The sequence below is a fragment of the Leucoraja erinacea genome, chromosome 12, assembly GCF_028641065.1.
Source record: "Leucoraja erinacea ecotype New England chromosome 12, Leri_hhj_1, whole genome shotgun sequence".
Lineage (NCBI taxonomy): Eukaryota > Metazoa > Chordata > Chondrichthyes > Rajiformes > Rajidae > Leucoraja > Leucoraja erinaceus.
Genome location: NC_073388.1, coordinates 47,608,217 through 47,633,324, shown reverse-complemented (window position 1 = coordinate 47,633,324; position 25,108 = coordinate 47,608,217). Strand labels below are relative to the sequence as shown.

Here is a 25,108-nt window from a genome sequence, read left to right as displayed (position 1 = left end):
GTATCTGAAATAGGAAAACTGAAATAGTATGCACTGAAGCAGTACATTCCAACCATGATATTCACAGCAACCTAATACTGGCAGGACTAAAGCCAAAATTTCCATATATCATTCTGCACTTTTTATCAATAATTACATTCTGCTCAGTCCTGTCTTTGAATTTCAACAGCTAATTGTACATTCTGAAATTGCTCCATTCATCAACCTGACAAATATATCTTTCTAAATGCCACACCTGTGCAATTGGAAATTCACATTATTCTTAATTGTTTTTCACTGGTATATATTCACTGGAATCTTTAATCATTGAGTAAAGACAGTTGTATAGCCTTTACTTTTTTTTTTCTTTTAAGCCATTTTCGTGTCAACTATGCTCAAGTAATTAATTTGAAAAGAAAACATCGATTAGGCAAAGCAGTAAAGAGCCTTAAAGAAAATAAATACTTTCTTAGTCACCAATACTCACCAACGTTGGAGAATTTTGATCTGGCCAAAAGGATTCAGGAATTGGCCAGTGCCCAACTGGTACGCCCGTCTTAGGGTTAGGTCGCACATATATCAACTTGTGACAGCTATGCCAAACTTGAGGAGTAAATATAGTAGTTGCTCGAGGTGATTCAATACCATCTGAAATAAAGAGCAGAAGGAACAGGAACTGTTTAAGAGGGAACTGCAGATGCTGGAGAATCGAAGGTTACACAAAAAAGCTGGAGAAACTCAGCGGGTGCAGCAGCATCTATGGAGCGAAGGAAATAGGCAACGTTTCGGGCCAAAATGGTTTGGAACTGTTCACTGGTTGACCAACCGAAAATACCTTTCATGTCAGATCAAAGGGTTACGTGGAGACTCTTCGCAGAAATACTTAAAAGCGGGAGGTTCCTAAAATGAGCAAGGTTTACTTTGGATTACAGAAAAACTCGGTCATTAATTGATGCATTAAATCAACAAGTTTCCACCTGAGCAAACACACAGGAAACACATACTGAGAAATAAACCAGATATTACTGGATGCTGGCAAGATTAAATGATGTTTAGGTATCCAGTCTTCATCATAACCCTTCTGTGTAGTGTTTATTGGCGACCCAATAAATAAAAACACAATCATGATGAAGTCCAACTATATTTCATCAAATACACTGGAGAATTTCAACAGGCAGCTGCTGCTGACGTCTCGCTTACTAACTAGCGCCCGAGAGAGAGTGTATTGTGTAGTACGTAATACCATATATAGGGTGGCATGCATATTTGTGTGGTGAAGGTTATAAAAGGAGTTAATAAGGATTAATCTACATCCTTCCTCTTAAAGAAGTAAAGCATATATAGTGGTTAGTGGAATAAATATAAAACACCAATATAAGGTGCGGCATTTATTATTTTACTGCATATGAGAGCACATAGAACTAAACGGGTCATGCAGAGTTCAAGTGTAGCCAGTAAATTTTCCAATTAGTGGGTTTGGCTTGCAGACACAACCTGCACGTGTACGATAATAACCTCCAGCAGACACCTCATCCTTCGCAGAGGAAGCAAGTCCCTTATTGGGTGAACGTGGAGAAGACACCGGTGGAGATTGGGGCACCGGGGAAGGCAGGGATGTCACTGGCACCGGCAGAGGAATCGCTGGAGCAACATTCGCAGAGCATGAGGGAAGACCGGCGGGCTGGTCCGGGTAAGGACGTGGAGGTTCTGGTTCATTAACCGAAAGGTGTTGGCGCAATCGCCGATAGATGCCATTGTCAATACTGACCAAGTACGAGCATGGTTCTGCAGTGGACCCCAGAATGACTCCGAGGCGGTCGTAACCTCGAAGTGACCGCAAACGGGCAACCTGTCCCTTGGAGCAGAGAGCTGGTTTTATCGTAGTATTTTCTTTGTATGTCGCAGCGGCGTTGGAGCTGGGATTGGATCACTGACGGCGCACAAACTTGTGGTTCTGGTAGTTACTTGGCCATAGGCAGAGTGGAGGGGTTCGCCATGACACGAGCCGTTCGGCTGCAGATCCCAGGAGAGGATCGTGGATGATGTTCCAAAGGTTTAGTAAGTCGAGATAAACATCAGAGCCGGCCCTGTGTGAGCATTCCATTAGTTCCTTTGCACTTTTTACTGCACGCTCAGCCAGGTGGTTGGACTGCGGGTACTCGGGGCAACTGGTAATGTGATGAAAGTCCCAGTTTTTCGCGAAATTCCTGAAGAGCTGACTGGAGAACTGAAGTCCATTGTCTGAGAGCAGCTTTAGGGGGGCTCCGCGGACAGAGAAGTGACGAGTTAGTTTCTGAATGACCATGGCTGAGGTCGGGCTACTGAGCAGGTCGATTCCATCCCATCCTGAGCAGGGATCAACTAAAACCAGGTATTGTTGACCGTGCCATTCAAAGATGTCGGCTGCTAATGTGGACCAGGGTAAGTCTGGCGTGGGGTGCAAGAGGAGTGGTTGTTTCTGTTGGTGCGGGGTCAAGCTATTGCAGATCGGTCAGGCAGCAACCTTCTCTAGAATGTAATTAGCCATGTCTGGCCAGAACAGCATTCCTTTCGCTTGTTGAAAGGTTATTTCTGCAGCGGGATGGCCCCCATGGACAATGTCAAAGTATTTGCTGTGAAGAGACTTTGGGTTGTCCACCTTGTGTCCTTTCATTATCATGTCGTCCTAAATGACCAGTTTGTCACGGACAGGGAAAAATGGGCGGACAGCTTGTGGCAGGTGGCGCTGTTTGGCTGGCCAGCTGCGGTGGATGACAGTGGCCAGCGATTGTAGTGTTTCGTCTGCAGCTGTTTGTGACACTAGGATGTCTAAACTGGCAGATGGGAGGTAGGAGACCATCATAACAGTGTACCCCTCATGGGTCCCTAAATGGTCAGTTATACCCTGAAGAAACGCAGAGCAAAGCAAAGGCCCTTCTTTTCTCTTTATGATGGTTTCCAATCTCCTTTGTTTTTAGTGTCTTATTTATATGACATGGCAACCTCAATATTATTGCAAACAGATTAGTTATCCTATTTTTCAAAAAAGTGTACTTTGATCTAAAGTGCCCTGAGCTGGGGAGATGTTGATGCCATCAACCATGCTGAGATCCACAAGGCTTTCGCCAAATGCTGGGAACTTAATTCAGTTCAAGAAACACTTGAATATCATGGCTGTAGAGGGTCTTGCAAAAAATCATCATAATGATAGCAGGCCAAGAGGTTACTTTTGAAAATACTCCAATAGCCTGAGAAACATGTGACTGCAGGCCCAACAGGAGAATAGTCTAAGGCTAATGACTCAACCCTTCAAGTCGCAAATCATGAGACAACCCAAGCAGTTACATTAAAAAAGGGAATTTTAACCCGAAAAATAGCTATATTCGTTGCTGCCAATTGTAATCTCACTTCTCACTCACTAAATATCATATATGAAATATAATATTATATTATCAACGCATCATTTCATTGCACTGGTGTTTAGGTTAAACTAATCTGAATTTGCTTTTCCATAACATCTTTCAGGTCACAGAATGCTGCAGACTGCATCACAGCCAACAAATAACTATTGATGATATACACGAAAACCTGGAGTAATTCAGCGGGTCAGAGAGCATCTCTAGAGAAAAGGAATAGGTGACGTTTTCTCCAGAGATGCTGTCTGACCTGCTGGGTTACTCCAGCTTTTTGTGAAAATCTTCAGTGAAAACCAGCATCTGCAGTTCTTTCCTACACAAATAACGATTGAAGTTGGTCACTGGGAAATGCAAAAAATCTTTTCTAAATGGAAAGAAATTTGAACTGAATGATATCCAGGTACACAAACTGAAAAAAATAACAGACAAATGGAGTAAGTAGTTAAATGGCACATTGGACTTTATTGCAAGATGATTGTACTTTAGAAATAGATAGAGACAGGGACATTGCAGTGACAGGAGGGTGGCTTCAGATTCTTGGGTGGAAATAGTCATGCAGCAATGGAGGCAGGCTCTTCAGCTCAACTTGTTCATGCTCACCCCGAGCTAGTCCCATTTGCCTGCAATTAGCCCATATTCAACTAAAGCTCTTTATGCATGAGCCTGTCTTAAATATATCTTTAACAATGTATCTGTAGACCCATCTCTTCCACTTCCTCTGGCAATTTGTTCCATACACCACACACCCTCTGTGAAAACTTGACTCAGTCCTTTTTTAATCTTTTACTCTCACTTTAAACCTACACCCTCTAGCTTTGGACACCCATGTTCTGGGGGAAAAACAAACACCTCGGATGAACAAGAATATCCATAATTTGTCGAGGGTTTTATCTGTAGAATTTAGAACTGGCGATCCAGAGACGTACAGCATGTCCAGATACAACCTCAAACACCAACAAGAGCATAGAGACAATTCCCGACTGAGATGGCATCACAGACGAAAATTCTCAACAGTTGGGATGCTGTCACACGGCTTGCATGCTGTCACCTTGTGTAAGTTGAAACTGGGTCGCGTAAGTGTCATCACTTCCAGATGATTTCAATCCTTTTATACACGCTTTAAAAGGGATAATGATGACACACCTACATGAACACCTCACAGCCGCCGGCAACCCAATGATCGGCGTCTCTGAGGCCGATGTCAGAGCATCCATCGGGTGTCGGGCCCATTCAGCGTTTCTGGCCCAGCTGTTAAGATCTGTGCGTACTGATTGGTTGAAACATTCAAGGACATCTTTAACCTGTTGCTTCTGCAGCCCAAGGTTCCACCTGCTTCAAAGGGGCAACTACAGTTCCTTCAATAATGATTGGGATAAAGACCCATCTATGTTCAATATGGACAAAGACCCATCTATGTTCATTACTGCTGTAATTTCTACATGGTGAAACGAAAATGTATAAAAATGGCCTTTATTAAAATCTGACAATGTACACTTTAACCACTTGGGATTTTTTTTCTATTACAAATCTCAAATTGTGGAGTACAGAGGCAAATAAATGATGCGTCTTTGTCCCAAATATTAGGAGGGCACTGTAATCTAACTCACTCTTGAAAACATTCAGTGAATTGGCCTCCAATGCCTTCTGTGGCAGAGAATTCCACAGATTCACAACTCTCTGGGTGAAAAAGGTTTTCCTCATCTCTGTCCTAAATGGCCTCCCCTTATTCTTAAACTGTGACCCCTGGTTCTGGACTTCCCCCAACTTCGGTTTCCGAACATTTTTCCTGCATCTACCCAGTCCAATCCTCTAAGAAATATATATATTTCTATAAGATCCCCTCATCCTAAATTCCAGCAAATACAAGCCCAGTCGACCCACTCTTTTATCATACATCAGTCCCACCATCCCGGGAATTAACCTGGTGAATACCCTCCTTCAATAGCAATAATGTCCTTCCTCAAATTAGGGGAACAAAATTGCACACAATACTCAAGTTAGCTAACTTAATGTGCCCCAAACTACCATCTCCTCTTCCGTAATATCAATGTTTCCGAACATCACTGTTGTTTTTACCAAATATAGAAAGAGCTGCCATAGAAAGTTGTAGAGGCAAGTATAATAACAATGTTCAGAAGATAGTTAAAACTGGTATAGTCAATAAATGTTTGGAGGGATAGGGAGGGGCTAAATGCAGGAAAATGGAACAAGCTCAGATAGACCTGTTGGTTGGCATGAATGAGTTATTTTAGCAGAGGTAGTACACTCCCACAAGGGGAAGGTATGGGAACGAAGCCCACAGCTCTGTTAATGACAAAAGGAGATGGAAGATATGAACAAAGGAGGAGGGTGCATGATAAATATCAGGGCTCGCACTTAACTTTTTTTCTCTGTTTCCAGCCAGTCAGCTTTTTAGGTTGCCAAATTACAGTTTAGACGGTCATGTAAGATGGCTTGCACGATGCGTGCGATAATGTGCTCGGACGAAGTGCGTAGTTACCAGCCGGAATTATGCTCAATGAAGCATTCACATATTATTTCTGCTTCAAATAAAGTCACAAACTAAACATATTCACCAATCAAGACATGATATATACCACAATGGCATGCAGCAAAATTATAATCTCAACTCTTTTTACACGTTGCAATGAATGCAATTTCTATTATTTCTTTCCACTTCCAAACAAAAGTGTGGTTGGATTATTCAGCGTATGATCAACCTCGGTGAGACCATGTGCAGGCTTGGCGATCACTTCGCACAACACCTCCACTCAGTTCGCAATAACCAACCTGATCTCCCGGTGGCTCAGCACTTCAACTCCCCCTCTCATTCCGAATCCGACCTGTGCCTCCTCCATGGCCAGAGTGAGGCCCACCGTAAATTGGAGGAGCAGCACCTCATATTTCGCTTGGGCAGTTTACACCCCAGCGGTATGAACATTGACCTCCAATTTCAGGTAGTCCCTGCTTTCTCCTCCCCTTACCAGCTCTCCCTCAGCCCACCGTCTCCGCCTCTTCCTTTCTTCTTCCCCCCCCCCCCCCTCCCCCACCCTCACATCAGTCTGAAGGAGGGTCTCGACCCGAAACATCACCATTGGTTCGCTCCATAAATGCTGCTTCATCCACTGAGTTTCTCCAGCATTTTTATCTACCCATTCATACAAGTTCTGTTATCCTACTTTCCTCACCCTCTCCCTACACATTAGGAGCAATTTTACAGACAAGTTAATCTACAAAGTCATTGCTTCTTTGGGATGTGGGAGGAAACCCACACGCCGGCAGGGTGAATGTGCAAATTCAACACAGACAGTGCCCGAGGACAGGATCGAACACAGATCCCTGACGTGTGAGGTAGCAAGTCCACCAGCTGTGCCACTATATTTAGTTTTCCAACACACAAAAAATATATACGTTGATAACTTTGGTTATTAAAAGAAAGAAAGTATCCATTTTCAGTCTTAAATCTCTTAGTGACGCTATGTCCCCCTTAACAGCTACTGTCTGTTTTAATTCAGTTCAAGACTATGGGGTAGTACATTGGCCATAAAGTTGCTGCCTAAAAGTGCTCAGAGACCCGGAATTGATCCTGAATATGGGTGCTGTCTGTGTGGAGTTTGTTCCTTTTCCCTTTGATCACATGGGTTTTCTCCGGGTGCTCGTTTCCTTCCACATTCCAAAGGTGTGCAGGAACCTTTTTCAGACCCAATCCAAAATGTAATATTTTCCTTTTGTCCAGAGATTCTGTCTGACCTGTTGAGTTACTCCAGCTTTTTATATCTATCTTCAGTTTAAACCAGCATCTGCAGATCCTTCCAATACGATAGAATTTTATTAATCCCAGGAGGGAAATTGTGTGTGTGGGAGGGTATATATATTGTACACACACACACACAGTACTATGTTTACATATTCTGTTGTGCTGCTGCAAGCAAGGATTTCATTGTTCTAACTGGGACGTGAGAGAATAAAACACTCTTGACTTACATCGCTAATGTGTGGGATAGAACTAGTGTACGGGTGATCGGTGGTCAACGTGGACTCGGTGGGCCGAAGGGCCGGTTTCCATGCTGTATTTATTAATTAAACTAAAAACACTAAAATCAGAGGGAGTCTAAAGAAGGGTCTCTACCCAAAACATCACCCAACTTCTTCTATCCAGAGACGCTGGCTGCTCCATGAAGTTCCCCCACACAATTAAATCATGAAATAGTCTTCACCCTACCATAGTTACCCAACCAGACAAATTTAAGGTAGCTCTTTCCCCCGCCCCCCCCACCAAGAACCCTTTTTTGTTTAAGTCCAAGTCAAGAGAGTTTTATTGTCATGCGCCCCAGATAGGACAATGAAATTCTTGTTTGCTGCAGCACACCAGAATATGTAAACATAATACAGAACAGGAGATAAAAGTTCAGTGTGTCTATATACCATAGAACATATATATACACACAATAAATAAACAGATAAAGTGTGATAGGCTGTTATTGTTCAGAGTTTGGGGTTTTGTGGTGGAACCTCCACCACATCTAGTTTAAATTTCATTTGGAATATTTTGAGGACCAGGAAACCAAGAAGCAAGAGTTACTCCAGCTCCAGGGAGTGATTCTGCGTTAGTTTTTAGCGGTTGCGGCGAGGCAGCAACGGACAGCAATGCCGGCCAGGTCTCCCACAATGCAAAGGGAGGGAGAAAGTGCTGTTGCCGTGGCAGTGCTGCCAATGATGTGCTGGACGTGGTTGTGCGCATGTGCAGGGCGACTAGCCATGCCGGCAGATGACGTGCGGCCGGAGAGTGGTGAGCCAGCAGGCGGAGACGGAGAGTGACAGAGAGAGAGAGAGAGAGAGAGAGAGATAGAGAGGGGGGGGGCCCACTCAGAGTTGAACCGCAGGTGTCCCGGGTGCTTGCCAAGCCGGGCAAAATGACACTGCTTTTAGGTCTGAAGAAGGGTTTCTGCTCGAAACGTTGCCCATTTCATTCGCTCCATAGATGCTGCTGCGTTTCTCCAACACTTTTGTCTACCTTCGATTTTCCAGCATCTGTGCAGTTCCTTCTTAAACTGCTTTTAGGCGGGACTTTAGGAGGCCATTGGCACCCGGGCAACCGTTAATTTAATAAAATATAGTGTGAATAGTTCAAATGAGAACCAGGATGCTAATGCAAACAAATTAGTAGGAATAGCCAGTCAACCCCTTCAGCTTTAACCATCTTGCAAATGGCCATGACTGACCTGATTGAAACCTCTACTTTGCATACCTACCTATTCACACTAACCCTTCATCCCTTTGCTTATCAAGAACTTGTAATAAAACTGTATCTTAAAAATATTCAGACTATTTCCGCCAGTCTTGGAAGAACAGTTCCAAAACTCTCAACCATGGTGTCATACAGCACAGAAACAGGGCCTTTAGCCCATCCAGTCCACACTGATCAACAATTACCCTTTTACAATAATCATATTTTATTCTTCCAATATTCCCAATGAATGCCTCTCAAATTCTACCATTCACCTGCTCACCCACAATGCCCAGTTAACTTCCAATTCCAAGGAAACCCACATGGTCACAGGAAGAACATGCAAGTTTCACACAGATTGCACCAGAGATCAAGATTGAACCCAATTCACTGGAGCTGTGAGTCAGCAGCTCCATTAGTTATTCATCAGCTGCGATATTAGAGTTCATCTTTGTCTTAATGAGCAACCCATTATATTTATACAATGCCATCTCGCTCTGGATACTCCCACAGATGAAACATCTGTTCCACATTCACCTTGCCAAGATCCCTCAAAGGTTTCAATCAAGCCCCCATCTCACTTCAAGATTCCAGTTATATAAACTTAGGATGAATAATCTTTCTTTGTAAAACAATTGCCCCATTCTAGGTATCAGTCTCTAAACTACTCTCAACATTTTAACATTATTTCTTAAAAAGGAAAACCCATGTTGAACATAGTACTCCAAATATGGTCCCACATAATTGAAGTATAACCTCGCCACTTTTATTTTACTGAATCACCTTGCATTAAATTTGACATTCTGTTAGCTTTCTCAATCAGATGCAGTACCTGCATGCCAGCTTTTTTGCAAATCATGCACAGATATCCTGATAGCTCTGAAAGTGGAAGTGAAAAAGAAAATAAGGCAAGGAAAGAGAGAATAGGAAAGAGGACAGCTTGTGTTAGAAAGAATTCAATGGCTTTTATAACAAGGCCTTTCTTTCACCCTGTCAGAGGTTATGAGCTGGAATTCATTGTCTTCAGCAGAATCAATCATGGCTTTCAAGGGGAATTGGATAGCCACAAAGGAAAATATACAAGGCTACGGAGAAAGTGGTGAAATGAGTTAGCCAGTACGTATTTAATGGGCACAATGTTGTTTCATTGTTGTAATGAGATTATGATTCTTACCTTCCCCAATTGGTGCTGGGTCTGGTCCAGTTTTTTCAAAATTAATGACCACTCCACTTTGAACTTTCTGTACTAAGGATTCTAGGCACTGGTTTAACATCCGCTGTGTGCGCACACAGTAGGACCGACCTTAAACAGAAATAAAATGAAATGCAAGATTAGTATATCAAGTACATTACAATCTACAAAATAATTGATGCAGTGGCTCAAATTCATAAAACCCTTGGACAAACTGCACGCTAAAATACTACTTTTACTCTGAGTACAGAAGCGACACTATGGAAACAGACACTGCACACAATGTGCAAAGGATGATGGATAAGTACGAGTGGCAATGTACTGAGTGATTTATCTAAATCTCTCATTTTCCTCCTGAATAAATTACATTTAGTAATGATAGATCATTTACCGTAGATTGCCTCTTCCTCATTCTTTGAGTGAAGTTCAACCTCCACATACAAATGGGTATTTCCTCCATCCTATGAGAAACCACTCTCTGGGACAGTGTCCCCAAAAATTTTCATGTTTCAAGTCAGATGATCTTCCCCAGCTCTGCTGATTCACAGCCTCACTCGGGAGCAGATCCACTTGTTCTTTGCCTGTAGGAACAACAAGTAGGGATCTTCAAGCCCTGTGAAAGCACAGAAAAATGCCAATTGCAATCTGCACTCCCACAAGTTGCTGCATTGACAGGTTAACTGTTCTGTCTACAATGGCATGTGGCACATAGCTGGCAGGGGACCAATTAATCCCTATCCTATCTCATTTAAAATAAAGTCACGTGGGGCTATTGGCTCATATCAAACAAAAATATGATATTTCAAACACCTGAAGAATGATTTGGATGGAATCACTACAAAGGTATAGCATTTATTTTAATTCAGAACAACTCATCATTGGTTCTCAACTCCTTCTTTACCAAAATATTTTATTGTCTTCAGGGCTCAGAAAAGGAGAGTGAGATGGATGCTGGATGAGTGCAGCTTCAACAACACTCAAGAAGCAATAGTCAGGATCGAGCACTCTGCTCAACAGGCATTCAACCCACCACAATGAACAAACACTGCTTCTATCATCGAACGACTGCAGCAGTAATTTTATTATAAACAAGAGGCACTGCAGCAATTTGACATGGTTTCTACAATAAATAGCAAAATTAAAAAGATAGATTAAAACTCTTCCAAGCAACATCTATGGAAAATTAAGTAAATTGGAAAATGGGTAAAACTATAGTGCAATGGAAGGAAGACATTCAAAGAAAGAGATACCAATACCGAGTTCATGACCTTGGTAGCAAGAGCTGGCTGCATATGACAGAATTAGGTATGAATAAATACAAGCGGGTCTATAAAATTTCAAAAGATGGAAAGGCAGCACGTGCAGATTCTGGTGATTGATATAGTGAACACCAAACAAGGAGTACAAAAGTTTTTTTTAAAAGAGGTATGAAAATCAAAATTCATTCCAATTATATCATGAAAAAAGAGGATTGTCTGCAGTAGCAGGGAAATCATATTTCCTACTGGTTTTCCGAGCTTAGTTCCCACAAATCCCCCCCCCCCCCCCCCCCCCCCCACTTATTATATCGTGTATACTATTCTCACAAGAGCTCTGGTGAAATACAAGTCAATCGGCTTAAATGGGGGGGAAAAAATCCAATGGCTAGTTAAACCTTGCACAAAAGATGATTGTGGGTATAATTAATAATCACATCCACACAACAAAATTACAGGAGTGTTTCAGGGCTGTATCTTTGGCCCATACATCTGAATTGTTTCATCAAAGACCTTCATTTCATTACAAGTGGCGACTTGTGCAAATAACGGCAAAATGTTCAATTGTTTTTAGAACTCCTCAGCAAATATAGCTGTCTTTACCAGTGTGTTGCAAGACGTGGACAACATTTATGCTTGGGCTGATAAATGGGAGGTAACATTTTCCCCACAGAGTACCAAGCCATGGCCATTCTAACACCTGTGGAAAAGTGCCTTCCTTGACAGTTAGAGCCTTCAACATCAATATCCTGGGTGATGTCGATATGCAAGTTAACTAGTAATATAAATAATGTGAATGGTATCCAACACCTACTGACTTAACGCCTATCACCTCAAACGTTTACAACATCTAGATGGCACGATGTGAATGTATCCAAGAACTAAAGCAACAGGCATAAGTGAAGATTACTTCCTGCATAATCCCAAGTCACACATCATCTCAAATTGGAATCACAGATGGGGTACGTTGTACAGAGAGTACGTTGAACAATCCCAGTTCCAGGCATACACTAGCCCTATCCCCAAACTCTATCTCCGTTACATTAAAGACTGCATTGGTGCTACCTCCTGCACCAATGTAAAACTCGTGGACTATATCACCAATTTCTATCCTGCACTCAATTTCACCTGGACCATCTCTGACACCTCCCTCCCCTTTTTTGATCTCACTGTCTCCATCACAGGAGATAGACTATCGACTGACGTCTATTACAAACTCACTGACATCCACAACTATCTTAACTACACTTCTTCTCACCCCGCTTCCTGCAAAGACTCTATCCCCTACTCCCAATATGGGGTGTTCCATACCAGGACATCCGGGGTGTCCTCATTCTTTAGGGTTCCCCTCTTCCATCAAAGATGAGGCCCTCACAAGTGTCTCGTCGGTACCCTTGCTCCCCCTCCCCCTGGTCGCAAAGGTCCTCCTAACCCTTACTTTCACCCCATCAGACGTTGCATAAAATACAATCTTCCGACATTTTCGCAACCTCCAACGGGACCCACCTCTCGTTACATTTTCCCATCTCCATCCCTTTCCGCCTTCTGCAAAGACTGTTACCTCTGCAACTCCCTGGTTAACTCATTCCATCCCACCCAAATCACCCCCTAATCAGGTACCTTCCCCTGCAACCGCAGGAGATGCAACACCTGTCCCTATACCTCCTCCCTCGATTCTGTCCAAGGCCCCTGGCAGTCCTTTCACGTTAGTTCAAGATGTACTCTTCTGCATCGGCGAAACCAAGCATAAACTGGATGATCATTTTGCTGAATACCTTCGTTCAGTCCGCCTGGACCTACCTGATATCCCGGTGGCCAAACTTTAATTACCCATCCCATTCCCATACTGTTAATCCAGCATTTTGTGTCTGTATCAAATTGAAAATCCAGTTCTGTTTCTTTGTCGTTGCTGGGTCTAAATCCTCAAACTCCATGACAATATTATGGAAGTACCAGAAGGAAGGACTGTAGCAGCTCAAGAGTGTAACTCACAAACCTCTGAAGGACTATTAGAAGTGGGCAATAAATGCATTTTACCATTTTTGTCCAGATCACAAAGAATGAATGCAAAGCAGTAAATGAGGGGAACATATCAATATTAACAGAGCAAATTAAAACTGAAGAAAATATGATATTAATCAGTAGCACATCTCGATTATTTCTGACACTTAAAGGAATATAAGGAATATAAAGGAATTCCGTAAAATAGTCCTAGAAAATGGAGTTGCAACTATTCACTACAGCAAAAGGATTTTTGTACATTGAAAATGTGTTTGAGCAAAAATTTGTAAATTAAATTTTCATGAATCAAAAATTCATTTTAGGTGAGAATATTGTAAACATCCTAATGATTGAATTTTCATTCTCTCTCTCTGTAGTTAAATATGTCTTTAGTTAAATCATTTTTTCTATTTTAAAATACATCTTACTCTGCTATTTAAAATAGGAACATTAAAGAAATGGTAGGCAAGTTAACCAAGCAATTTTTACTTGCATGTTCTGAGTACAATTGATTGAATGAACATGCTGGAAAACTCTGACTTGATGAGAGAGTGAACACAAATTTGTAATGGTTAGGTATTGCCCAATGAATTACTTTTTTTTAAATGGGGATTGTCAATGTATATTATACATTTGAACATCCAGAAAAAGCATTTGATATAGACCAGACTACCCAAATCGACAGTAATAGTTTTGAGAACAGAACATACTAATGAAGGAAACCCATCTAGTGTATGTTGAGGAACCAACTACAAAACAGGATACAATATTGCACATTGCAGATTAGTAAGTAATTTTTTATTTATATAGCACTTTTAAATCAAATCACGTTGAAGTCAAAGTGCTTTACAGAGAAGAAATCAGATTACCATACATCCATATAAAATAAAAAAATATAAAAGACACAACACACTATAGAAATTAATATGAACGTTCCCCCACAGCATAATCAACACTTTCCACTGTGAGGGAAGGCACTAAAAAGTCCAGTCCTCCTCCTCTTAGTTCACCCGAGGCCTCCGCAGTCACCACAACGGCGGCCCGATGACATAGGCACCCTCGCGGGATGACGGCCTCGGGAGAACACTCTTCACCGGCAATGGAGTATCTGGAACGGCCGCTTCCTCCCGGGAGACCGAGGCTCCCGAAGTCCACCGCCCGCGCTGGTTGGAGCCCGGCAAGAGATCCCAGGCCCCGCGGTGTTTGAAATCAGCGCCGCCCGCAACCACAGCTCCACGATATTCCCGTCGGCGGTCTTCAGCCCTCCGGAGCCCCACATGGCGACCCGGGCAAGGTATGGCCCGTTCCACGACGGTGCCTCAGCGCTGTGCCGCCGCCGAAGCTGCAGTCCAGGCAGGAAACGCCGCTCCCGTCCCGCTGGCAGGCCGCATGGAGAGGGCGAAAATGCGACTCGGAGGAAAGCCGCATCTCCGACCAGGTAGGACTCAGAAAATAGTTTCCACCTCCCCCCCCCCCCCCCACCACCCCCCACATAAAAGACTAGACCTCCAAAATAAAAGTTTTTTAAACACTAAAAAGGGTAAAAAGATGGACTGCAGGCAGAGCAGCTATACACAATGGCGCCCCACTCCTGCACATCCGCCATATTGAAAACGCAGTAGATTAATTAATTAATTAAGGATTAATTAATAATCTGATAGTTAAGGGGCCTTTCGGAAACTGATCATTAAGATGGCGTTTTATATTAAACTGGAAGTGATTTAGATCAATTGGCAAAACAAAACAAAGGTGTGAGACATGATTTAACTATGGAAGATTGGAGACCAACATTAAAAAGGTATGACAGTAAACAAGCAATGGCATAGCTAGCTGTCTAACATCAGCAAGGAATACGCTGGGATCTATTATTAAGAAAGCAATAACTAAGCATCTAGAAAATAAAGTTGGTATTGGGTCAAGTCAAGATGGATTTGTGAAAGGGAACGATTTAACCAATCTGCTGAACTTTTCTGAAGTTATTAACAGGAGAATAGACAAGGGTGAATTAGTTGCGCTATATGGTCATAGTCTTACAGCATGAAAACAGGCCCTTCAACCCAACCTGCCCACACTGGCCAACATGTGCCATCTACACTTGTCACACTTGCCTGCATTTGGCCCATATCTCTCTAAACCTATCCTATCCGTGTACCTGTCCAAATGCTTCTTTTTTTATTTTTTTATTTTATTAGAAGTAGTCACATGGCACCAAAGTGCCTAATATATATTTTCATAATACATTTTATGTACAACTTCTTTTTTTTTTGTTACATTGAAAAAAGATTAGAATAAGAAAAATAAGTTAGATAGTAAAAGATAGAAAGATGTGAAATATATAGTGTGTGAAGAAAGAAAACGAGTAAATGAAGAAAGTTGAGAGAGAAAATAGAGAAAATAAAATAAAAAAGAAAAGGAGATCATTATTTATAATCTTGACCAACCCTCGTCCAGTCCTGAAACAGTTATTTTACAATTGTGTTGCACCATATGATTAAAAAAAAAAAACAACCGATGAATGGAGACCAACTCGTTATGAATTGGTCTGATTTATCCTTTAGGAGGAATCACATTTCAAGATGAGCTGTGTCCAACATACTTGCAATCCACATTTTAAGCGTTGGTATTGATGTACCCTTCCAAAATTTAAGTATTAATTTTTTTGCTATTATTAAACCATAGTTATTGCTTCTTAAATATTGCAATAGTACCTGCCTCAACTATCTTCTCCGGCCGTGCACTCCATACACCCACTACCTAGTATGTGAAAAAGTTATCCCTCAGGTTCCTATTAAATCTTTCCCCCCCTCATCTTAAACCTATGTCCTCTGGTTCTTGATTCCCTACTCTGGCAAGAGAATCGATGCCTCTATCTATTCCTCTCATGATTTTATATACCTCTAAGATCACCCATCATCCTCCTGCACAGGCCTTTAAGTCCTGGCAACATCCTTGCAAATCTTTTCTGCATCTGTTCCACCTTGACAACATATTTCCTATAACATGGTGACCAAAACCAAACACAGTACTCCAAATGCAGCTTCACCAACATCTTATTCTCATGCAACATGAACTCCCAACTTCTACTCAATACTCTGACTAGTGAAGGCCAATGTGCCAACATTATTTTTGACCACCCTACCTGAAGACTGAACGCTGTGATACTACTTCCAACTAACTAAGTACCTGCACTACTAGATCCATCTGCTCTACAAACACACCACAGAGCCCTACCATTCACTGTGTCGGTTCAGCCCATGTTAGTGCTCCCAAAATGCAACATCTCTCATTTCTCTATATTAAATTCCATCAACCATTCCACAGCCCACGTGCCGAACCCAACCGTTCAAGATCCTGCTGCAATTTTTGACAACCACTTTCACTATCTACAATGCCACCCACTTTTGTGTCATCCAGAAACTCGCTGTCCATGCCATGAACGTTCTCATCCAAATCATTGATACAGTTGACAAAACAGGCCTAGCAACGAACCGAAACACACCACTAGTCACAGGCCTCCAGTCCAAAAAGCAACCTTCCACAAAGACGAAGTCCCAAATATTATGGAGGACACTGTATCTCTGTTTCGTTCTATGAAGCCAATTTTCTACTCATTCAACCATCTTTCCTTGAATCCTGCGGGATCTAACCTTCCAGAGCAGCCTGCCAATTCGAGAGACATGACCTCCCACGAACAAAACCATGTTGGCTACCCCTAATCAACCCTTGTCTGACTAAATGCATGTATATCCTATTCCTCCAAATATTCTCTAGTAATGTTCCTGTAAAGTACCATTGACAGTCATAAAACTTCATAATACGTACTTTAATAAGAAAATATACAGGAACCACATACATAGGTAGTGTAGGCTCGAAGTCGTAGATTAAACTGAAAGCATGGCTGCCTCGCATTCCACAAAATAGCATGGTGGAAAGCCAACATGGATAACGGATTGGATCAGCAATAGCAAAACCAGACATGGATCAATAGAATAGAATAGTTTGTTTATTGTCATTGTAACATGAACCATGTACAACGAAATTTAAAAATGTCAGCCAGTCAGTGCACCATTCAAACATTTCTAAAAGCTAAAGATACATACTAGGTAAAAAATTAAAAAAGATAAACAACTAAAATAAATATCATGAAAATAGCACGCATAAACACCCAACCCTACATCCTTCTGTCGATTTCACAGTGTACCACAGTCCCTTAGTATGTATCGCCCCTGCGTTCCTTGGCGGTTACATTTAGTGCCTTTATAGCAGTGGGGTAAAAACAGTTTTTAAGTCTGTTTGTCCTTCTCCTTGTAGATCTGTACCGTCTGCCTGACGGCAACAGTTCAAACAGGGAGTGTCCGGGGTGGGAAATGTCCTTTATAATACTCTGGGATTTTTTGATGCAGCGGGAACTGTGTAAGTCCTCCAAGGTAAGGAGAGGGCAGCCGACAATCCTCTGGGCGTTGTTAATGGCCCTCTGGAGCGCTTTCCTCTGAGCCGCTGTGCAGCTGGTGTACCATACGCATACACAGTATGTTAGGATGCTCTCAATGGAGCACCGATAAAAGGACAGCAGCAGTCTCTGATTGATGTTATTCTTCCTGAGCACCCTCAGGAAGTGCAGTCTCTGCTGGACCTTTTTCAGCAGCAGCAATAGTGATTGATCTACATCCTCCTTAGGCTTTTGCCCATAGGCTAAATACAAGCATGCAAAGACATAATATATCTATCAGTGTGTGCGTGGGGTGTGTGTGCGCGCGTGGGGTGTGTGTTCCTCGAAAACCAAATGCCGAAACGCGGAAATTTTTACATATTTCAGTAGAGATTTTCCTTGTGATTTTAGAAATCCACTCCTCTGTACATTTAGCACATTATTTTCCGGACCTTTTTATTAAAATTGTTGACCAATCTGACATTTTTTTTTAAAATCTGACCGCTGCCCAGCTGTTGACGTTACAATAACAGTAACATCTTCTGTTAGAAATTTTCCTTATGATTTAAAAAATCCAATCCTCGATATATTTGGTCAATTATTTCCCGAGATATTTACTAAAATTTATCACCAAACTGACATTTAAAAAAAATAAACGGCATCCCAGCTGCTGACCTCACAATACCTTTGTGAGGCCCACCGCCTGCCTTCTGGCCCTGCCCACTGCACCCCCACCCGCTGTGGATTAAGTGTTGTTTATTTCTTTTTTCATAGCATTTAATTTTATTGTGTCTCATTTAACTCCAACAGGGCTCGAAATTAAAGGTTGCCCGGGTGCCACTGACCACTCAAAATGCCGCCGGTCAACCTAAACGGCGAGTCATTTTGCCCGGCTTGGCAACTTGGTTTATACCGAAGATATATCGTGGGAAAGATGCTAAGTGTGGCGTGGCTGGAGGGTCGGAGCAAATGACGGGCCCCGCACAGCAGCAGCGGCGGCTCCATCTCCTCCTACACCCCGCCCGGCCTGATAATGCTATAGGATCGTTGCTGTTAGCGGCCGCTGCTGCCACTCCGCCAACGGCGCTTTCAAAACAAACTCTTGGAGGAGGGAGGTGTCGGTCAGAGGCGGGAGGGTTGGGGATGAGGATAGAGCGCGGTGATTGGAGGAGGGAGACGTGCCAAAACACTCTCGGCAGCCCTGCACCGCCACTTGACTGCCCCGTCCCCACCCGCACAGATCCCCCCCATTCAACCCGCGCTCTATCCTCACAATTTTACCTATTCCAACCAACGCACTAATTCCCCTGCCTCAATCCATCCATTCCGCACCGATTGCCTTCACAACCCCCCCAATGCCATCTATCCATCCTGCACTGATTCACCCCCCCTCCTCTATTGTGCTGGAAATGTCTTCGGAGCGAACATTGACCATTTGATAACGGAATGCAATAAAATGTTTTGATTCCTAATATTATTTGTTTTAATCCATAAAGATGGATGAATTAAATTGTGACCACGTGAAACATTAATACCGCAGTGTTCGATTGTCACTGCTACCGTTGACACGTTATTACAGAATTCACTTTAACAACAAATCAATGCTCTTAATATGGAGTATCAGTATTGTAGTTATTTAATGGTCAACATCCACAACCATACGTTGGATTTATCCAGGTTTTACTTCTAGTCAGTCATAAACATCACAAATTTGGTCAGGGGATATTTCAGTTGAAATTTTAACGTTAATTCTGAAGTGGGAATGATGGAAAAAGCATTTATCAACAATTTATTTTTAATTTGTTGCTTACAAACTGGGTATCTTCATTGCTGTTCACAACACATACAACTAATCTGAATGTGACGTCATGACACCTTTAAATATATTACCAAAATAACATTTGCTACATTTATGTCCTTTGGCCATCTCTTGTTAGTTAGTGTAATGTTTAACCTGTCAGATGGGTATAGTCAGTTTTGTCAGCTATTATCATAAAATTCCTTTAGCAATTTCCTTGCAACCTGTATATTTTGTTGTGGATAAATTATGTGGGAAACGAGTGTTTCTGTACCAATAGCAATAACGACCCATGCTGCGGCCATGTCATGATCATTTTCAGTCCTCCACAGAAAACATGCTTGCATCAATCTGTAGTGTGCATGGTTAAGCATATATGTTACCATGGTCCAGGATTTATTGACACGTTGATCATACGATGAATAATCCAACCACATTTTTGTTTGGAAGTGGAAAGAAATAATAAAAATTGCATTAATTGCAATGTGTAAAAAGAGTTGAGATACTGTATTATAATTTTGCTGCATGTCATTGTGGTATATATCATGTCTTGATTGGTGAATGTTTAGTTTGTGACTTTATTTGAAGCAGAAATAATATGTTAATGCTTCATTGAGCATAATTCGGACTGGTAACTACATAGAAACATAGAAATTAGGTGCAGGAGTAGGCCATTCTGCCCTTCGAGCCTGCACCGCCATTCAATATGATCATGGCTGATCATCCAACAGTATCCCGTACCTGCCTTCTCTCCATACCCTCTGATCCCCTTAGCCACAAGGGCCACATCTAACTCCCTCTTAAATATAGCAAATGAACTGGCCTCGACTACGCTCTGTGGCAGAGAGTTCCAGAGATTCACCACTCTCTGTATGAAAAACGTTCTTCTCATCGCGGTTTTAAAGAATTTCCACCTTATCCTTAAGCTGTGACCCCTTGTCCTGGACTTCCCTAACATCGGGAGCAATCTTCCTGCATCTAGCCTGTCCAACCCCTTAAGAATTTTGTAAGTTTCTATAAGATCCCCTCTCAATCTCCTAAATTCTAGAGAGTTAAACCAAGTCTATCCAGTCTTTCTTCATAAGACAGTCCTGACATCCCAGGAATCAGTCTGGTGAACCTTCTCTGCACTCCCTCTATGGCAATAATGTCCTTCCTCAGATTTGGAGACCAAAACTGTACGCAATACTCCAGGTGTGGTCTCACCAAGACCCTGTACAACTGCAGTAGAACCTCCCTGCTCTTATACTCAAATCCTTTTGCTATGAAAGCTAACATACCATTCGCTTTCTTCACTGCCTGCTGCACCTGCATGCCTACTTTCAATGACTGGTGTACCATGACACCCAGGTCTCGCTGCATCTCCCCTTTTCCTAGTCGGCCACCATTAGCACTTTGTCCGAGCACATTATCGCACACGTCATGCAAGCCGTCTTAAATGATCACCTAAACTTTCATCTGGAAACCTAAAAAGTTGCCAAGGTTGCCCAGCTGGCAACAGGGAAAAAAAGTTAAGCGAGAGCCCTGTCCACTAATTATTGTTCATTCCATTGTTTTTCATCAAATTGAATTTAATTTCTCACTTACATAACTAACTCTTAACATGAACTTTTAATTTCAAAGAGAGAATTGAAAGAAAAACTTTGCGTGCGTGCGTGAGAGACCCGGCAGGCTCCTCCCCTGAATTCCATAGAGCTGCCGACAGCTTTCGTGCAGGAGACGCTCACGCTTCATTTCCAGAACATTCTGAACGCGTGACGCACACGATTGCATTTCGCTCTCTGTCTCTCTCCCCCCCTCTCGCCTAAACCCCCTTCCATCCCCTTCCCTCCCCTCCCACCTCTCTCCCCCTCCCTTTCCCCCCTCTCTCTCCCCCCTCCCCCACCCCTTCCTCTCCTCCTCCCCCTCTCCTTCTGTCTCCCCATTCTCTCTCTGCCCTCACTCTCTAACCCCCCCCCCCCCCTCTTGACGCACATGCAAGTTGGGGGCTATGCGTCAGAAGATAGGGTGGTTATGGGGAAAAAGGAGCAAATTAATAATATTAATATAATATCAAGGGGGGTAGTTAACGTGTGTGTGCGGGGGGGATAGTTAGTGTGTGTGATGCCGCATAACATCCCCCCCCCCCCCCCCCCCCCCAGCGACCGCACTTTGGGGGAACAGATCTGCACTTGGTCTAGTATACTTTTAAAAGTGTGTGTGTGTGTGTGTGTGTGTGTGTGTGTGTGTGTGTGTGTGTGTGTGTGTGTGTGTGTGTGTGTGTGTGTGTGTGTGTGTGTGTGTGTGTGTGTGTGTGTGTGTGTGTGTGTGTGTGTGTGTGTGTGTGTGTGTGTGTCTGCGCGTGTGTGTGTGTCTGTGTGCGTCATTTTGGCTTTGGAACGCAACTCCTCGAAGACCAGACAGAAAAACGTGGAGATGTTTACATATTTCAGTTGGGATTTAACTAATGATTTCAGATATCCTCTCTAAATTTGCTCAATTATTTCCCGAGATATTGCTAAGAATTATCACCAAACTGACATTTAAAAAAAATATATATAGACTGCCCAGCTGCTGACCCCACAATGCCTTTCCTCGTACCCCCCCCCCCCCCTGGATTAATGCAGATGCAGTCAACGTTCATGCGCAGTTTTCCACGAGGTACGAGCCCACGTCTCACCCCCCCCCCCCCCCCCCCCCGTTCTTCAGAAAGATTTCTGCTCTAGGCGCAGAAAGATCGAGAAAGTTCTGCAGAACAAAGATTCCACAGCTCAGCTCCGCTATAGGATCGTTGTTCTGCAGATCTCCAACTAAGAGGCGCCTCGCGCAATGAATCTTCTCCTCACTGTCGGCGCAGCTCGTGAAGCCCCGCCCCTTCCACCCCCTGCCTGCTCATTCCAGCTGTGGGTTTCCAGAGTCAGAAGCCGCTTCGCAGCCCACTCACTCGCTGCCCGCCCCCCCCCCCCTCCTCTTCTCACCTCCTCCCCTCTCCTCCCTCTCTACCGTCACAGGGGACGATCTCCACTCTGTGAGGCCCGATCGTCTGGGGGGTGCGCTTCCCTTAGCGGAAGCCACGATCGGCCAGTCCCCCGCTGCTTTTCACCGTAATCTCAGATCGGGCCGCCGGGTGCTGCCGCCCCGCTCTCTCCCCCCCCCCCCCCCCCCACTATCTCTCCCCCCTCTCTCCCCTCCCCCTGCCCTAAACCCCCTGCCCCCCTCCACTACCCCATTCCCTCCACCTCCTCCCCCACCATCCACCTTTGAAACGTATCTCCTCGAAGACCAGACACAAAAACATGGAGACATATTTCGGATGGGATTTAACTAATGATTTCAGAAATCCACTCCTCTCTAAATTTGCTCAATTATTTCCAGGCTTCCTTGCGTTTGTCTGTCTTGCCCTTCACTCTAACAGGGACGTGCATGTCCTGAACACTTGTCAGCACACTCTTAAAAATATTCCACTTTCCTGATGTTCTTTTTCCATCAAACAACCTATTCTAATCAACTTGAGCAAGCTCATGTCTCATACTCTCAAAGTTGGTCTTGCCCCAATTTAGTATTTTAATTCGTGGGCCCGCTCTGTCCCTATCTATAATTATCTTAAACCTAATAGCAGTAGTCACTGGTCCCAAAAGGCTCATCCACAGACACTTCACCCACTTGCCCCTCTGAATTTCCCAAGACTAGAGCAAGCGTTGCCCTCTCCCATATAGTGCCCTCTACATATTGCCGGAGGAAATTCTCCTGAACACATTTGACAAATCGCACCCCGATTAAACCTTCGCACTATGACATTGTCAGTCAATGTTGGTACAGTTAAAACCCCCTGCAACAACTTTATTACATCTGCAGCTGCCTGCAATCTTCTGCCACATTTGCTCGTCTAATTCCCGTTGACTATTTGGCGGTCTGTGGTACACCCCCAACAAGGTGATCATCTCTCTCTTGTTCTTCAACTCCACCCATATAGCCTCACGAGATGAACCGTCACCTCTGACCACTGCCAACACATTCTCCTTAATCAATAACGCAACGTCCCTCACTCTTTTACTCTCATCTTCGTCTCTCCTGAAGCTCCTGTACCCTGGAACATTGAGCTGCCAGTCCTGCTCCTCTCTCAACCAGGTTTTCCTATTGGTTGCAACTTCCCTGCCGCCCGTACCTATCCATGCCCCAAGTCATCTGCATTACCCGTCATGCCTCTTGCATTAAAATACGTGCAATTTAAACTATCATTCCTTCCTCACCCCCTGCCTTTCTCCTGCCTATTCTGTCCTCTATACTTTCTCTCTTCACCCTCCATACCAACTTCTAACCTCTCACCTGTACAAAAACTCACCCCTCTGCCAATCTATATTTGAACATTCAGAAGATCTTTGATAAGGTGGCACACAAGGGCTATTAAATAAAATTAGAGCACACAGCATTGGAAGTAATATACTGGTGTGGATTAATGATTGGTAAGAGACATCAAACATTTGAATCATTTTAGAATGGGCACGCTGTGACTAATGGGGCGCCATCAGGACCAGTGCTGCGGCCCAAACTGTTTAAAAGTCAACCGTGCTTTATTTTTCACATAAGCTACGGCACAGTGAAATTCTTTTTGCATATGGCACACATGCGGGCGCCGCCAGTTTCCAAAGTCAAATGTCTGGCGGGCCCATGCATTCATAGTACTGGAGCAGTTCCCATGAACCAACCTTCCTCTCCTATCCTCTCCTGATCCCGACGACCCTTCAGGCGGGTTCTCGGTCCCACCAACCGTGAGCCTTCAGGTGGACTCCGTCGAGACATTGGCGGGTTCCCAGTCCCGCCGGAGACCGCAGCAGGCGAGCCGGGCCTGCTTGCCTGGAGCATCCCAGCCCACTGCTTGCCAGCAAGGTACCAGTCCGCTCACAATCGACTGATGATTTAGATGTAGGAACCAAATGTAAGATCCATATTTGTATGATGCAAAGCTCGGTAGCAACAATTGACAGCCTTGGTGAATGAGCAAGAACATGACAGATGGAATAATGTGGGAGAAATGGGAGGTTATCCACCTTTTAGAACATTTCAAAATTAGTGTCCCATTTAAAAAACATGGAGAGGCTGAAAGGCAATCAAGGGCCTGATTAATTATTGTGCCACATGCTCATGATAGTAGAAATTGGAGGGTAAAACAGATGAATGCAAGGCTGAAGACCTGGCAGAGGATGGGGAGCCCTGAGATACTTAGATCAATGGGATTGAGTCTGGGGTGGTAGGACCTGCACAAGGAGACAGTTGCACCAAAATCATAACTTTAACATGACTGATAGATTTCTGTTAAGGCAACTATTTAGGGATATGGGAAGAAAAAATACACCTTGAACGATGAGATATTAGGAGCTTAGTTAAAAAGGAGAAGGAAGCATATGCAAGATTTAGGAAGCCAAAATCAGACAAGACCCTTGAGGAATATTCAGTAAACAAGAGAATTTAAACAAGAAATCTAGGAGGAATAAAAGAAGCTATGAAAAGCCCTTGGCAAGTACAGCATTTTGTGTACACATTTGGAAACAAGAGGGGAAAGGGTAAGTCCACTCAAGGACAAAGGAGAGAATTCATGCGTGGTGCCAGAGAATGTGGGCTTTAATGGGTAATTCACCAATATTTACTATGGATAATGGTGAAATTGATAAATTGTAGAAAATGTTGACATTGAGTGGGTTTTGGATGTCTTGAAATCAAGGACGGCGATTTCTGCAGAAGATATTTGTATCTTTTTTAGCCATAGGAGAGGTGCCAAACGACAGAATAACCAACAGAACATAGAACGAACAGGCCTTTCGGCCCACCGCGTTTGTGCTGGCCTTGATGCCAAT

At 43.3% G+C, this 25,108-nt stretch overlaps 1 protein-coding gene across 2 annotated transcripts in view; it reads right to left on the bottom strand.

Annotated features, from left to right (window-relative positions):
• The window catches only part of ints6l (integrator complex subunit 6 like), an 80,639-nt gene that overhangs the window by 41,667 nt on the left and 13,864 nt on the right, over nucleotides 1-25,108 (bottom strand). Inside the window, exons 6-7 of one of the 2 annotated variants that reach the window (XM_055644105.1) lie at nucleotides 9,776-9,904; nucleotides 467-627 (exon numbers count right to left, since the gene is read on the bottom strand). In XM_055644105.1, coding sequence (XP_055500080.1) covers nucleotides 467-627; nucleotides 9,776-9,904 — 290 coding nt within the window. Of the gene's footprint in view, nucleotides 1-466; nucleotides 628-9,775; nucleotides 9,905-10,184; nucleotides 10,375-25,108 lie in introns of those variants that run through there. The other variant, XM_055644106.1, reaches the window with a different exon arrangement.